The 13,796-nt window shown below is 40.6% G+C and overlaps 1 protein-coding gene and 1 non-coding gene across 8 annotated transcripts in view; both read right to left on the bottom strand.

Annotated features, from left to right (window-relative positions):
• RPGRIP1 (RPGR interacting protein 1) overlaps nt 1-13,796 on the bottom strand; it is a 79,811-nt gene that overhangs the window by 8,498 nt on the left and 57,517 nt on the right. For 5 of the 7 annotated variants that reach the window (XM_066277388.1, XM_066277393.1, XM_066277391.1 and 2 more), the window contains 3 exons: nt 8,219-8,319; nt 3,123-3,315; nt 368-452 (listed from right to left, as the gene is read on the bottom strand). In XM_066277388.1, coding sequence (XP_066133485.1) covers nt 368-452; nt 3,123-3,315; nt 8,219-8,319 — 379 coding nt within the window. The remainder of the gene's footprint in view (nt 1-367; nt 453-3,122; nt 3,316-8,218; nt 8,320-13,796) is intronic. The other 2 variants (XM_066277389.1, XM_066277392.1) reach the window with 2 other exon arrangements.
• Nucleotides 9,783-9,930, bottom strand: LOC136337118 (small nucleolar RNA SNORA4). The gene has a single exon (XR_010731819.1). It is a non-coding gene; the product is annotated as a small nucleolar RNA SNORA4 (small nucleolar RNA).

The following is a 13,796-nucleotide window of genomic DNA, read 5'->3' as shown; positions in this document are numbered from 1 at the left end:
GGGAGGAGCAGGAAGCATCAACTCCGATATGTGCCTTGACCAGGCAAGCCTGGGGTTTTGAACCAGCGACCTCGGCATTCCAGGTCGATGTTTCATCCACTGCACTACCACAGGTCAGGCCATTATTTTATTTTAATTTTATTTTTAATTTATTATGTTGACATGATTTCAAGTGTCCCACTCAGTATATCCCCCTCAATGCCCCGACTCTGCCCCCATGCCCCATGCAAAGTCTCTCTGCATCCCCATTTCACCCTCTTTGCCTCTCCATCTCCATTCCCCCCTTTCACTCTGGGAATTGGAATATGATGAACACAATAAGCTGAGGAACATCTCCTTTCTTTCAAAGCAAAGAGTAAATGCATACCGTCCTTGCTCAGGACCTTGTCTATTCAGCATGGCGAACAGAAATTGCCTTCGGCCTTTTTGCTCCAGTGGGTCCAGGTCTATCACTGTATTAAGAGTTTAAGAGAGAAAAAGCAAAGGATCATACACTTTTCTTATTTGGGCACTCAGACTTCCATAAGTGATATATATAAAATAGAACTTGGAAAACTAGGGCCCATGGGCTGGCCACCCATTTTCCTAAATAAAGTTTTATTGAACACAACCAGGCCTATTTATTTACATATTATCTGTGGCTGCTTCCCAATTACAGTGATAGAGTTGAATAGTTATGATAGAGACAGGTTGGCCCACAAAGCCTAAAATATTTACTAGATGGTCCTTTAAGAAAAATTTGTCAACTTCTAATATATAGGAAGTTCTGCCATATGCCAAAATAGATGTGCTCCCATCACATCACAGGTGGGAGAATTCTAGCAGACATTTTTTGGCCACCACCTAGAGAACTGGAGTTATGGCAGTTCAACTTAAAGTGCTTGTCTCAACATCCATTACCCTCTTCCTCCTCATTTTTTTATGGGAATGTTGCAGCCTCCAATAAATTGACCTATGTTTTCCAGCCTCTACTTTAGCTAGATTTGACCACATAATTAAGTTCTAGCCATTATGTTGTATGAAACAGGCCTAATAGGCTCAGCAGGGAGGTATTCTTCCCTGTCCCAGCAGGCAGTAACAACCATGGAGCAGCTGAGTACCCAGAAGGATAGAAGACAGGCACTAGGATGGTAGGGAGGCAAGATAGAAGTTTTGATCCCTGATGGTATCATGGAGCCTCAGCCCTGAGCTGCCCTCCTCTGAACTTGTTCTACACAAGTGAGACATAAACTTCTATCTAGCATAAGGAGAGGATAAACTTTTTTTAAATTTATTTATTGATTTTAGTGAGAGAAAGGGAGATAGACAAGAACATCGATTGGTTCCTATATGTGCCCTGACCCAGGGCCAAACTGTCAGGACAGTGCTAACCAACCAAGCTACCCAGCCAGGGTGGAAGGATATAAACAGCTCTTACAAATTTAAAATATTCAGTCAATGACTGGAAGATAAAATTTTTAAAATCTCTGAAAAACTGAAAGAAAGAAGAAACAGAAGTAGAATTATAAGAGGAAAATGATAAAATTAGAGGATCAATTTGAAAGATTCACATTCTACCAAGAAAATGAGAAAACGTTAGAGACAAATTATCAAAGAAATGCAGTATTATTTCCCAGAACTAAAAGCCATGGGCTTCTAGATTGAAAGAAGCCAACAGAATGGCCAGAACAATTAAAGAAAAAATATGCACATTATTCTGAAATTTAAGAGCACTAGCAATAAAGAGAAAACCTTAAAATCTTCTGGGGAGGAAGGGGATGGTTTTCATATAAAGATTACACTCCTGGCATGGATCTAGAAAACCATGGGCCAATTACTTTGAAATACTGAATAAAAATGTTTTCAGCATAGATGTCTAATTTGGGTCTAAATATCAATTGAAGATATAGGTAAAATAAAGAGATTTCAATCATGGCTATCTCAAAATATTTACTTCTAATGTACCCTTTCATTACAAGTGACTGGAAAACAAGATCCATTAAAATCAGAAAGTGAATCAGGCAGAGGATGACACAGAACACAGGAGACAGGAAATCTAGCATAAGAGAGAATTAAATTTTCTAACTGGTAGCTATAGTAATAGCTGAACTGTAGGCTGGACAGGAGCAAAAGGACAAAGAGAAGTCTTCAGGAAAAAAATAGATAAGTTATTTGACAGGTTTGGTTGTTGGAAAATTTGGAAAGGCCAACGGAGGAGGTAAAAAACAGAATCAGGTATACTAAAGCAAGTGAAAAATTGAGGCAAGCAAAAATAAGTAAATAAACAAGGAAGGAAATATAATTGTGGCATACTCATTGGCTCTGCAAGAATTAATAATTACATATCAATAATTATAGATACAATTAAGATAAGATTAAATGAAAATTATGATTCAAATATATGGGAAGAAGAAACATGAGCGTGATGCGAAATTTTACGTTTCAAGATGGAAGTTGGGCCTGACCAAGAGGTGGTGCAGTGTATAGAGCGTTGGACTGGGACGCAGAGGATCCAGGTTCGAAACCCTGAGCTCGCCAGCTTGAGCGTGGGTTCATCCGGCTTGATCACAGGCTCACCAGCTTGTGCACAGGGTCGCTGGCTTGAGCAAGGGGTCACTTGCTCTGCTGTAGCCCTCTGGTCAAGGCGCATATGAGAAAGCAATCAATGAACAACTAAGGAGACAAAGGAGCTGCAATGAAGAATTGATGCTTCTCATCTCTCTCTCTTCCTGTCTGTCTGTCCCTATCTGTCTCTCTTTCTGTCTCTGTCACAAAAGAAAAAAAAAGATGGAAATAACAGACAATCTTTAAAGTTGGTGAATCAGGAAATTGCAATAGAAGTATTACTCAAAAATATGGAGTTAAATAACAAAAAATAACAGAAAAAGTGAAAGTGGTATGGTGGACTGAGGGGTGACCAGAGGACAAGGGAATGATTTTAGAGAGGGGTAAGTACTGTTTACTTTTCATTTTACCTTTTAAAGCCTATTTGATATTTTTAAACCACATGCATATACTATTTTGATAAATAAAAGGAAAAAGGGTTGGATCCATCCACCCCATCCAAAGTCCAGAATAGTTCTGACCCTTGATCTAAATGTCTGTCAGCCTCCTCTCCCTGCTGATCACAGGGGATGCCTCACCCTTGCTAAAGTGGAAGTAGATCTCCTCTCCTGCCCTCGGTTTCCTCAGGGATATCGGGGTCTCCGTCTCTGACAGGGGTAGATCATAGAACTTGTATTCCACGTACACCTGTTTTACATTCTCATCAGACATCACTTCAGCTTCTGAGTAGAAGAACAAGCTGAGAATTTCAATGCACATTTTCTCCGAATCCTGACAAGAAAAGACATTCATTTGCTATAGGTCAGTGATACTCCAAGATACTCCATTTAATTAACACATCACACTCTAGCAATCACAGGGATACTCCATCTAATACGTATATATTACTCTTTGAGAACCAATTTATAGGCCCTGGTCGGTTTGCTCAGTGGTAGAGTGTCGGCCTGGCGTGCAGGAGTCCCGGGTTCGATTCCCGGCCAGGGCACACAGGAGAAGCGCCCACCTGCTTCTCCACCCCTCTCCCTCTCCTTTCTCTCTATCTCTCTCTTCCCCTCCCGCAGCCAAGGCTCCACTGGAGCAAAGTTGGTCAGTGCTGAGGATGGCTCTGTTGCCTCTGCCTCAGGCGCTAGAATGGCTCTGGTTGCAACAGAGCAATGCCCCAGATGGGCAGAGCATCGCCCCCTGGTGGGCATGCCGGGTGGATCCCGGTCTGGCACATGCGGGAGTCTGTCTGACTGCCTCCCTGTTTCCAGCTTCAGAAAAATACAAAAACAAACAAACAAACAATTTATAGGTAACACTGGCACCAAGAGACAATTTGACTGAATTGTCCCAGTTAATGTGTGGAAAATTTATAAGGTGAATCCAGTCGTTCTATCTCCTGGTCCAGGGAATCATGTCTTCAGACCAGCCTTCCTCAGCCATCTCTACATATAGAAAGAATCAAGAAACTTCCTGAGAACATAGCTTTTCTTCAACTTGCTTGATGAAAACTAATCCAGCATTTTCCTAAGATTAGCTCCTAAAAGACCTGCTGACTGATGTTGGAGATTACATAGCTGTTTTAACACTACAGCAAAGAGCTGCCCAGTGCTTCCTATACCCACCTACATGCAGGCCACAGAGAGGACCTCAGACCAGACCACGCGGCCCTCCCACAGCAACTCCAACACTTTGAGCTCCACTTCAGAGTCATGGCCACCACCACCACCCTCTCTTTTAGTCATTCCTGTGTCTACTTTCACACTAGGATACCAGGAGGAGGGCTGACATCTCTCTATGGTCAAGGAGTAGACTGAGGCCAACGTAAGCCCCTCCTTCCACAGGGTTGCTGCAAGGTAGTGTCACGGGACTCATAGAAACCAGCCCAGGACGGCTGCTGCCAGCCACAGTTCTCCCTTTCATCTGTGAGTGCACCCTGGCTGCTTCCTCCCTCTAGGTTGCCAGACTAATGCCTTCACTTTTCCAAAGATCTGCCCCTGTTTTCTTTTCTTCAGAAGCCGGTGAAGCTTCTGTGCCTTCTAGGAAGCTCAGGATATAATATTTCTCAAGAAATTTGCAGCAAAACTATCTGGTTGCCTCTTAAAAATAAAGATTCTTGGTGTTTCCCTCACAATGGCCCCAATACAACTCTTCTCAACACCCATCATGAAAACCATTGATTCTATACAGTGTTTTCCAAAATGTGGATTTTGACATTTATAGGTCAGCTTAGTGGGTTTCACTAGCATTTTTTAAAATGAAAAAGTAAGATAGAATATATATGAGAGCATGGCAAATGGTAAAGAAAAGCCTTGTTTCTTGAAACTTTACTTTACATATGAGTGGGCACAATGTTGAAATTTATTTCTTATATTGACTGTCATTAAAAAAAAAAGTGTAGCCTGACCTGTGGTGGCGTAGTGGATAAAGCGTCAACCTGGGAACGCTGAGGTCGCCGGTTCAAAACCCTGGGCTTGCCTGGTCAAGGCACATATGGGAGTTGATGCTTCCTGCTCCTCCCCCCTTCTCTCTCTCTCTCTCTAATGAATAAATAAAATTAAAAAAAAAAATTCCTTTAAAAAAAAAAAAAAGTGTAGTAGCGCCTGACCAGGCAGTGGCACAGAGGATGGAGCATCAGCCTGGGATGCAGAAGACCCAGGTTCAAAACCCTGAGTTCTCTGGTTTGAGTGGAGCCTCACCAGCTTGAATGTGGGGTCACTGACTTGAATGTGGGATCATAGACATGACCCCATAGTCGCTGGCTTGAGCCCAAGGTCATTGGTTTGGGCAAGGAGCCACTGGCTCTGCTGTAGCCCCCAGTCAAGGCACATATGAGAAAGCAACCAATGAACAACTAAGGAGCCGCAACAAAGAATTGATGCCTCTCATCTCTCTTCCTGCCTGTCTGTCCCTTTCTCTGTCTCTCTCTCTCTCTCTGTCTCTCTCACTAAAAAAAAGAAAAAAAGAAAAAGTGTAATAGTGAATCTTATATCAGATGGTCTAAGATGGTTCCTGGGGATCTGCATTTAACTTTTTCTTTTATTGATTTGAGAAAGAGAGAAAGAGAGAGAGAGGAAGGAAGAGGGAGATAGAAATATTGATTTGGTTGTTCCACTTATTTATACTTTCACTGGTTGCTTCTTGTATGTGCACTGACTGGGGATTGAACCTGCAACTTTGGCGTTTTCGGACAGTGCTCTAACAGATTAAGCTACCTGGCCAGGACTTTTAGATGTTTAGGTAGGTATAATTTACATGTAGTAAAATTCAAAACCTGAAGTGTACAGTTTGACAAATGCATACAACTCTGTAATCAACATCCTATTCAAGATACAGAACATTTCCATCACCCCAGAGAGTTCTCTCATGCCACTGTTACAATTATTTTTCTTCCAAGTGTGTTCCTTTAAGGTGGTGTTCTTTACTGATTAATCAGCACCAGGGCAGAAAATCATTAGTCATTGCAGCTGGTCCTGGTGTCAGCCATGGTGTTGATCCACCCGGTCTTGCTACTTTTCTGGCCCTGGGGCTGAAACACAACTGAGGACTAGATGTTATCTCTAGGGCTTAATGCTTAAGAGAGTGGTCATGTAAGGGAGTTCTATGAGGCTATTCACCAGCCCCCTTGTTTCTCCTCAAATGGAGTCTACCACAGGACTAGCAATGTGCCAGAGTAGGAAAGGTCAGGGGGTCTGAACAACATGGCCAGCAATATGCCAGGGAGAGAATAGTCTTCCCGGGAGCGAAATCCCACCCTATATATGTCTGTTGCTAGGCACCTGGGGCCTGCCGCCCTTGTGACCTTCCCTATCTAGTTTATTGTTCCTACTCTGCTCGTGTCTGTCTAACTGCCTACCATGTCATTTCCCCCTCAAGGATTCTTGGCTCTGACTTCTTTACAGGACAGGGCGTAGAGTCTCTTCTGTAGCTGCTTCCTGAAGAGGGGCAGAGTTTTACTTTTAATAAAATATAAGTCATTCATTAACAACTCCAAATCTATTTTTCAGTTTCTCTCTGTCAGCCAATTTATATTGGGGCCAGGCCATGTTGCAGAAGAATAATAGCCTTTTCTTTCTTGAGGGAATCAGGGTCAAATTTCTCCCAGTTGGCAAGTATTACAATTATTATTATTATTTAATGTTTATTTTATTTATTTTTAATTGATTTTAATGAGAAGAAAGGAGAGAGCAAGAGAGAGACATGAACATCAGTCTGTTCCTGCATGTGCCCTGACCAGGAATCGAACCAGCAACCTCTGCTTCGGAACGTTGCTCTTGTCTAAACCAACTGAGCTATCCAGCCCGGGCTGTTACAATTATTTTTAAGCTGTGAACCTTATGCTATAGTCTCAATAAGAGATTAGCAGAACTTCTCAAGTGTGTCTGAGGAATACATATTTTACAAATGAGTGGTTCTATAATCCCTATCTTACCAAAAGAACCTTCCACGATTAATGGGGATGAATATTTTCCCTATAGTTAATAATGAATAACCACCAGACAACTGGCCTTCAAACTTTTAAGACTCAGTATATGTGTATCTCTATATGTGTGTAAAAAGGTCACTGAAATTCATTGTTTCTAATGAAGTTCATAATTCTCAATCAGATTTGAATCTTTCGTTCAGTCACTCATTCAATAAATACTTACTGAGCACCTACAAACATGCCAGGAAGCATTCTAGGGGTTCAAGAGAGTGATTGTTTTCTTCCTCATTTATAACCCCATAAGATTCTTTTGTTGTTGTTAATTGAGAGGTGAGGACGCAAAGACAGACTCCCACATGCTCTCCAACCAGGATCCACCCAGCAAGCCCCCTACCAGGTGATGCTCTGCTGGTCTAGGCCACTGCTCCGTTGCTTGGCAACTGAGCTATTTTAGTGCCTGAGGCAAAGCCATGGAGCCATCCTCAGCACCCAGGGCCAACTTTGCTCGAACCATTTGAGCCATGGCTGCAGGGAGGGGAAAAGAGAAAAAGAGATGGGGTGGAGGGAGAAGCAGATGGTTGCTTCTCCTGTGTGTCCTGACTAGGAACCAAACTCAGGACATCCACACATCGGGCTGACGCTCTACCAGTAAGCCAACCAGCCAGGACCAAACCCCACAAGATTCTAATACAACGGTTGTTGAATATACCTGTGGATATTTATTCATATATTTGTGTGTGTGTGTGTGTGCACACACGCGCACATATCCTCAACCAGTTCCAAAAGAGATTTGAGACTGAAATGTTTAATAAATACTTGTAATGGCAGGTTCTAAAGATAAAAAATTCAAACAACTGAATGATCTCTCTGAGCTCTCCCAGAAAGAATCCTTTCCTTTCCTTTCCTCCAGCCTCCACCTCCCTAAGTAAATCTGCTCACCTTAAGTGGAGTTAAAGAAAGGGACATCTCACAGGCTGGGGATGGATCACAGTACACAACAAAGAGGCAGGTAAGAGGTCCAAATAGGAGATCAAGTGCTGAAGCAAGTCTTCATTTACACCACATCAAGAAAACAATCTTTTCATCCGATTGCATCAAAAAAGTTCTATTCACTCTCAATGTATATTGAGTTATTAACTAAATAACTTGAATTTCCCACTAAGTTCATTCAAACTAGATTTTGAACTTCTGTATACATGGTCATTTAGCACATTGTTATTATTTGCAATCTTGTCACACACTCAATAATCATCCCAGTGTACTTACTGCTTTAGGACGTTTCTGAAACATGGGTGTTACTATGTCATCACTGTCTGTAGTTTGTGCTTCACTAACTTCAGAAGCTTGTTCCAAGGATTCTTTATCTGCTGAAGAAGAGGCTGGAGTTACAGAACTGTTTCAGAGTACCTGTCTAGACAAGAAGAGACTCAGTACCTACATCCTTAATCTGGTCATTAGTTCTGAGAATTACATTTTGACTGCATTGTTAAGAAACCCTTTTTCAAAGATTCACTTATTTGAAAGCTTGTCAAACACACAGGTTTCTCTTTTAAAAAAAAATGGAAAAGAAGGAAGAAGGGAAAGAAGGAAGGAAGAAAAGAAGAAAGGAAGGAAGGAAGTTAGTTCATTATTTGTAAGAGCTGGAGAAAATGTCCAAGCCAAGAAAAAGCAGAGTAATCAGGGTGTGCGGAAGATTGGGTTTTCCAAAGACAGCCTCAAACTCTATCTGCCATTTCCCATGCTCCCTTTACAATGTGACCTTGACACATTTTATTGGACATTTGAATTTCTTCTTCGTAGAGCACCTTCTTTGTAGAGCGCCTTTCAAATCTTTTGCTCATTTTCTTATTAGGTTGTCTTTTTGTTATTGACTTTTTTTTTTTAGATTTTATTTATTCATTTTTATAGAGAGAAAGAATGGGGAAGGAGCAGGAAGCATCAACTCCCATATGTGACCAGAGAAGCCCAAGATTTTGAACTGGCGACCAGGTCAATGCTTTATCCAACACAGGCCTTTTTTCTTTTTCTTTTTCTTTCTTTCTTTTTTTTTTTTTTTTTATAAGTATCTGTTGTTTTATTTTTTAAACTTTATTTTTTTAATTTTATTTATTCATTTTTTTAGAAAGAGAGGGAGAGAGAGAGAGACAGAGAGAAGAGGGGGAGGAGCAGGAAGCATCAACTTCCATACGTGCCTTGACCAGGCAAGCCCAGGGTTTCGAACCGGCGACCTCAGCATTTCCAGGTCGACGCTTTATCCACTGCGCCACCACAGGTCAGGCTTTTTTTTTTTTTTTTGAGAGACAGATAGACTGACAGGAAGGGAGAGAGGTGAGGCATCCACTCACAGTTGTGGCACCTTAGTTGTTCATTGATTGCTTTCTCTATGTGCCTTGACCAGGGGCTTCCAGCCAGCCAGTAACTCCTTGCTCCAGCCAGCTACCTTGGGCTCAAGCCAGTGACCTGGGGGTCATGTCTATCTGGTGATCCCGCACTCAAGCTGGCGTTCAAGCCAGAGACCTCTGAGTTTCGAACCCGGGACCTCAGCATCCCAGGCCAATGTTCTATCCTTAGCATCATCACCTAGTCAGGTCAGAAATTCTTACTTTTAAGGTAGTCAAGTTTATCAGTGTTTTTCTTTATGATTAGTGCATTTCGTTTCTTATTAAAACTTTCCTTATTCTAAATGATGAATAGTGCTGTTACGAGTATGTGTGTACAAATCTTTGGGTAGAAAAATGTTTTTATTTCTCTTGCATAGATACCTAATAGTAGAATTGCTACGTTGTAAATTGTATTTTTAAATTTTTCTTTCTTTTTCTATTTTCTATGTAATGTAGGCCACGAAGTAGCAGTGAACTAAATGTTTAGTGATGCAGCCCACTGTAAAGTGTGGTCTTCTTTATTCTCCCAAATAGTCCAAGTTAGTAAAGGTTATTTTCAAAAAATACCTTCCCACCAGAAAACTATATGTTTAGCTTTAAAAAAATAATTATTTATTCCATGATTTTAGAGAGAGAAGAAGTGAGAGAGAGAGAGAGAGAAAAAAGAAACATCTATTTATTGTTTCACTTATTTACACATTCGTTGGTTGATTCCTGTATGTGACCTTCGTGGGGATCAAACCTGCAATCTTGGCTCAAGCCAGCGACCTTGGGCTTCAAGCCAGTGACCTTTGGGCTCAAGCAGGTGACCATGGGGTCATGTTTCTGATCCCACACTCAAGCCAGCAATCCCGCACTCAAGCCAGATGAGCCCACGCTCAAGCCAGCAACCTTGGGGTTTCGAACCTGGGTCCTCAGCATCCCAGTTCAATGCTCTATCAACTGCTTCACTGCCTGGTCAGACTATAAATTTTTTATTTTATGGGTTCTTCTTCTAGTGTCAAATCTAAGACATCTTTGTCTAAAGTCAAATATTTTATCCTATGGTCAAATATTTTATCCTTATAGAAATGTTATAGTTTTGGTTTATCTACTATTTAGGTTTACAATCCATGTATGTAAAATTAACAGATTTACACAAAATTAGTGTATTATGTGGGGTAACGGTCTAAGTTGTTTTTTTTTTCCTTCTTTCTGTATGTGGATATCTGATTATTCCAGCACCATTTATTGGAAAGATTAGATTTGACCTGCCTTGGAATCTTTATGGACAATCATTTGACCATAAATATGAGTTTATTTCCAGATTTGTAATTTTAGTCCATTGATCTATATGTCTACATTTATGTTAATACCACCCTGTCTGAATTGTGGTAGCTTTATAGTAAGTTTTTAAATCAGTTAATACAAAACTTCAACTTTGTTCTTCTTTTAGTCAAACTTTGTTTTTCTTTTGGCTATTCCAGGTTCTCTGTACTGTATTTCTATATAAATTTGGGGAGAACTGCCATTTAATAATTATGAGTGGCCCAATCAATAAACATGGTACATTGAGTCTTTATTTCTCTCAGGAGCTTTTATAGTTTTCAGTTATCAAAATACAATTTATTTTGAAATATTGACTTATATCCTGCAACATATTCATTTGTTTTTGGCTCTAGGGTGTTTATTTCTTTTCTTAATTTTGGTAGATTTCTTATAATTTTTAAATACAGGATAATGTCAATTGCAAATAAATACAGCACTTTTTCATTTCCAATCTGTATAACTTAATGAAAAGATTAAAACCTTCAGTACGATGTTCAACAGGAGTGGTGAAAGCAGACATCCTTTCTTTGTTCTCAGTCTTAAGGGAAAAAGCATTCGTCTTTTACCACTAAGAAAGTTAGCTATAGGTTTTACTGTCCTTTATTAGTTTGAAGGAATTATCTTCTAGTCCTACTTTGCCGAGAACTCTTCTCAAGAATGGGAGTTGGGTTTCCCTCTCTCTCAAATCAATAGGAAAAAATAAATAAATAAATAAATAAATAAAGTTCCATTTTGCCTGACTTGTGGTGGTGCAGTGGATAGAACATCAGTCTGGAATGCTGTGGTCACTGGTTTGAAACCCTGGGCTTGCCCAGTCAAGGCACATACAACAAGCAAGCAATCAACAACTAAAGTGGAGCTATTATACTTCTTGTTCCATCCCCCTACCCCGCTGCTCTGTAAAAATCAGTAAATATTAATAAAATCGTTTTTTAAAAAGGAAAGAGAGTCAGGTTTTGTAAAAGGTTTTCTTCTCCATCTATTGAGAAATCATTAAGCTTTTATTTAATATAGTGTATTATATAAATTTTCTGATGTTAAACTAACCTTGCATTCCTGGAATAAACCCCACTAGATCATAGTGTGCAATCCTTTTAATATTTTTATATTTTGCTGGATTGGTTTAATATTTTATTTACAATATCAAACCTTGTTCATGATGGATATTGGACTATAGTTGTTTGTTTTTTTTGTTTTTTTTTTATAGTTGATTTTTTAAATGTCTTTGGCTTGCTTTGGTTTCAAGGTAATACTAGCTTTATAATTGAATGAATTAGGATGTTTCTCTTGCTCAACTATTTTCTGAAAGAGACTATGAGGAATCAGTGGGGGTTTTTTTTGTTTTTTTTTATATATTGATATAATTCATCAATGAAGCCATTTGGGCCTGGACTTTTTGACAGGTGAAGTTTTTAGTTTTTTAACTTATTGAGTTTAGAGAGAGAAGCAGTCATCTGTTGTTCTACTTAGTTGTGCGTTCACTGGTTGCTTTCTGATTGGGGATCAAACCAGCAAACTGGCATTTCAGGACGACACTCCAACTGACTAACCAAGATAAAAAGGCCAGGGCAACATGGGAAGATTTTTTCTTTTCTTTTCTTTTCTTTCTTTCCTTTTTTTTTTTTTTTTTTTTTTTTTTTTTTTTTTTTTTGTATATTCCTGAAGTTGGAAACGGGGAGGTAGTCAGACAGCCTCCCACATGCACCCGACCGGGATCCACCCGGCATGCCCACCAGGGGGCAATGCTCTGCCCATCTTGGGCCGTTGCTCTGTTGTGACCAGAGCCATTCTCTAGCGCCTGAGGCAGAGGCCAAGAGCCACTCTCAGCGTCCAGGCCAACTTTGCTCTAATGGAGCCTTGGCTGCGGGAGGGGAAGAGAGAGACAGAGAGGAAGGAGAGGGGGAGGGGTGGAGAAGCAGATGGACGCTTCTCCTGTGTGCCTGTCTAGAAATCGAACCCGGGACTCCTGCACGCCAGGCCAATGCTCTACCACTGAGCCAACTGGCCAGGGCCAACATGGGAAGATTTTTAAATTACTAACTCATTGTCTTTATTTTTATAGGTCAGTATTGATCTTCTATTTCTTCTTTAGTCAGTTTTTGAAAATTGTATATCTCTAAGAATTTTTCTTCTGCATCTAAATTACAAAAAGTTGTTCATAATTTTGTAATTCTTTTAAATATAGAATTTTTAATGGCTCTGCATTCACTCCTGGCTTTGCTAACTTGTGTCTTTGCTTTTTTTTTAATCTTGATCAGCACACCAGTTATTAACTTGCTGCTTCTCAGATCAAAATAAAACCTCATTGTTTGCTCTGCAATAATAGCAGTGGACTTGTACATATTTCTTCTTTTCCAGCTGGCACTATGTTAAGTTTTGTCAGTAGAGGGCATTGGAGGATCACTGGAGAAGAAAAACGTTTCTTTTCCCAGTCCCAGTGTGCTCATTTGGGCAGGCTCCTGTAGCAGATGGGGACTCTGCAGACCAGACTCCTGCAACAGGCCCCCGCAACTTAGGGCCTGGCTCCAACAGCACACATAATTTCCTGCAGAATACAATTCTAGTAGCACATGGCTTCTGCAACATCCAATTCCAGCAATTCCTAGCGGCAGGTAGCACATAGCATCTCCCCATGGACAGCTTCCCTGCTACCACATGGGAGTGGGTTTGCTATGAAATGTCACCGACTTGGCACCTGTCTGTGAGTAGTTTACTGCCACCACTCCAGAGGGAACTTGACAACTATTATCCAAGGCCATTTTATTTATCTCCATGTGACCCAAGGCTCAGAGATCTCCAATTTTTCATTGAATAGCTCTTCTTCATAGAAATGGAGGGGTTCTTAAAGCTGGACAGGAAGGTGTATATTTTGCAATACTTTAAAGATGAGGATCAAGCACTCTGAGCTTTCAACCTGATGAGGAGCAATGCATCTTTGTTGCATCATCTGGACCTGTCTAAAGCTGCACATGAGAAGTAGGAAGGATCTTGCCCTGATTGCCAAACCATCACATGACTGTTTGTTTCTTATGCAGCCAGTTCATGCAGGCACCTGGCAGCTGTCCAGGTCCGCCAAGCTCCATTGAAGGCTCTGTGTATCCTAGCTGCTGAGGGCATGTGGACACAGACATCTGTGTTTGATGAAGAAGACCTCA

Source organism: Saccopteryx bilineata, chromosome 4 (assembly GCF_036850765.1).
Source record: "Saccopteryx bilineata isolate mSacBil1 chromosome 4, mSacBil1_pri_phased_curated, whole genome shotgun sequence".
NCBI classification, from domain to species: domain Eukaryota; kingdom Metazoa; phylum Chordata; class Mammalia; order Chiroptera; family Emballonuridae; genus Saccopteryx; species Saccopteryx bilineata.
The sequence above is the reverse complement of the archived record's forward strand: the minus strand, read 5'-3'. Positions and strand labels throughout refer to the sequence as shown.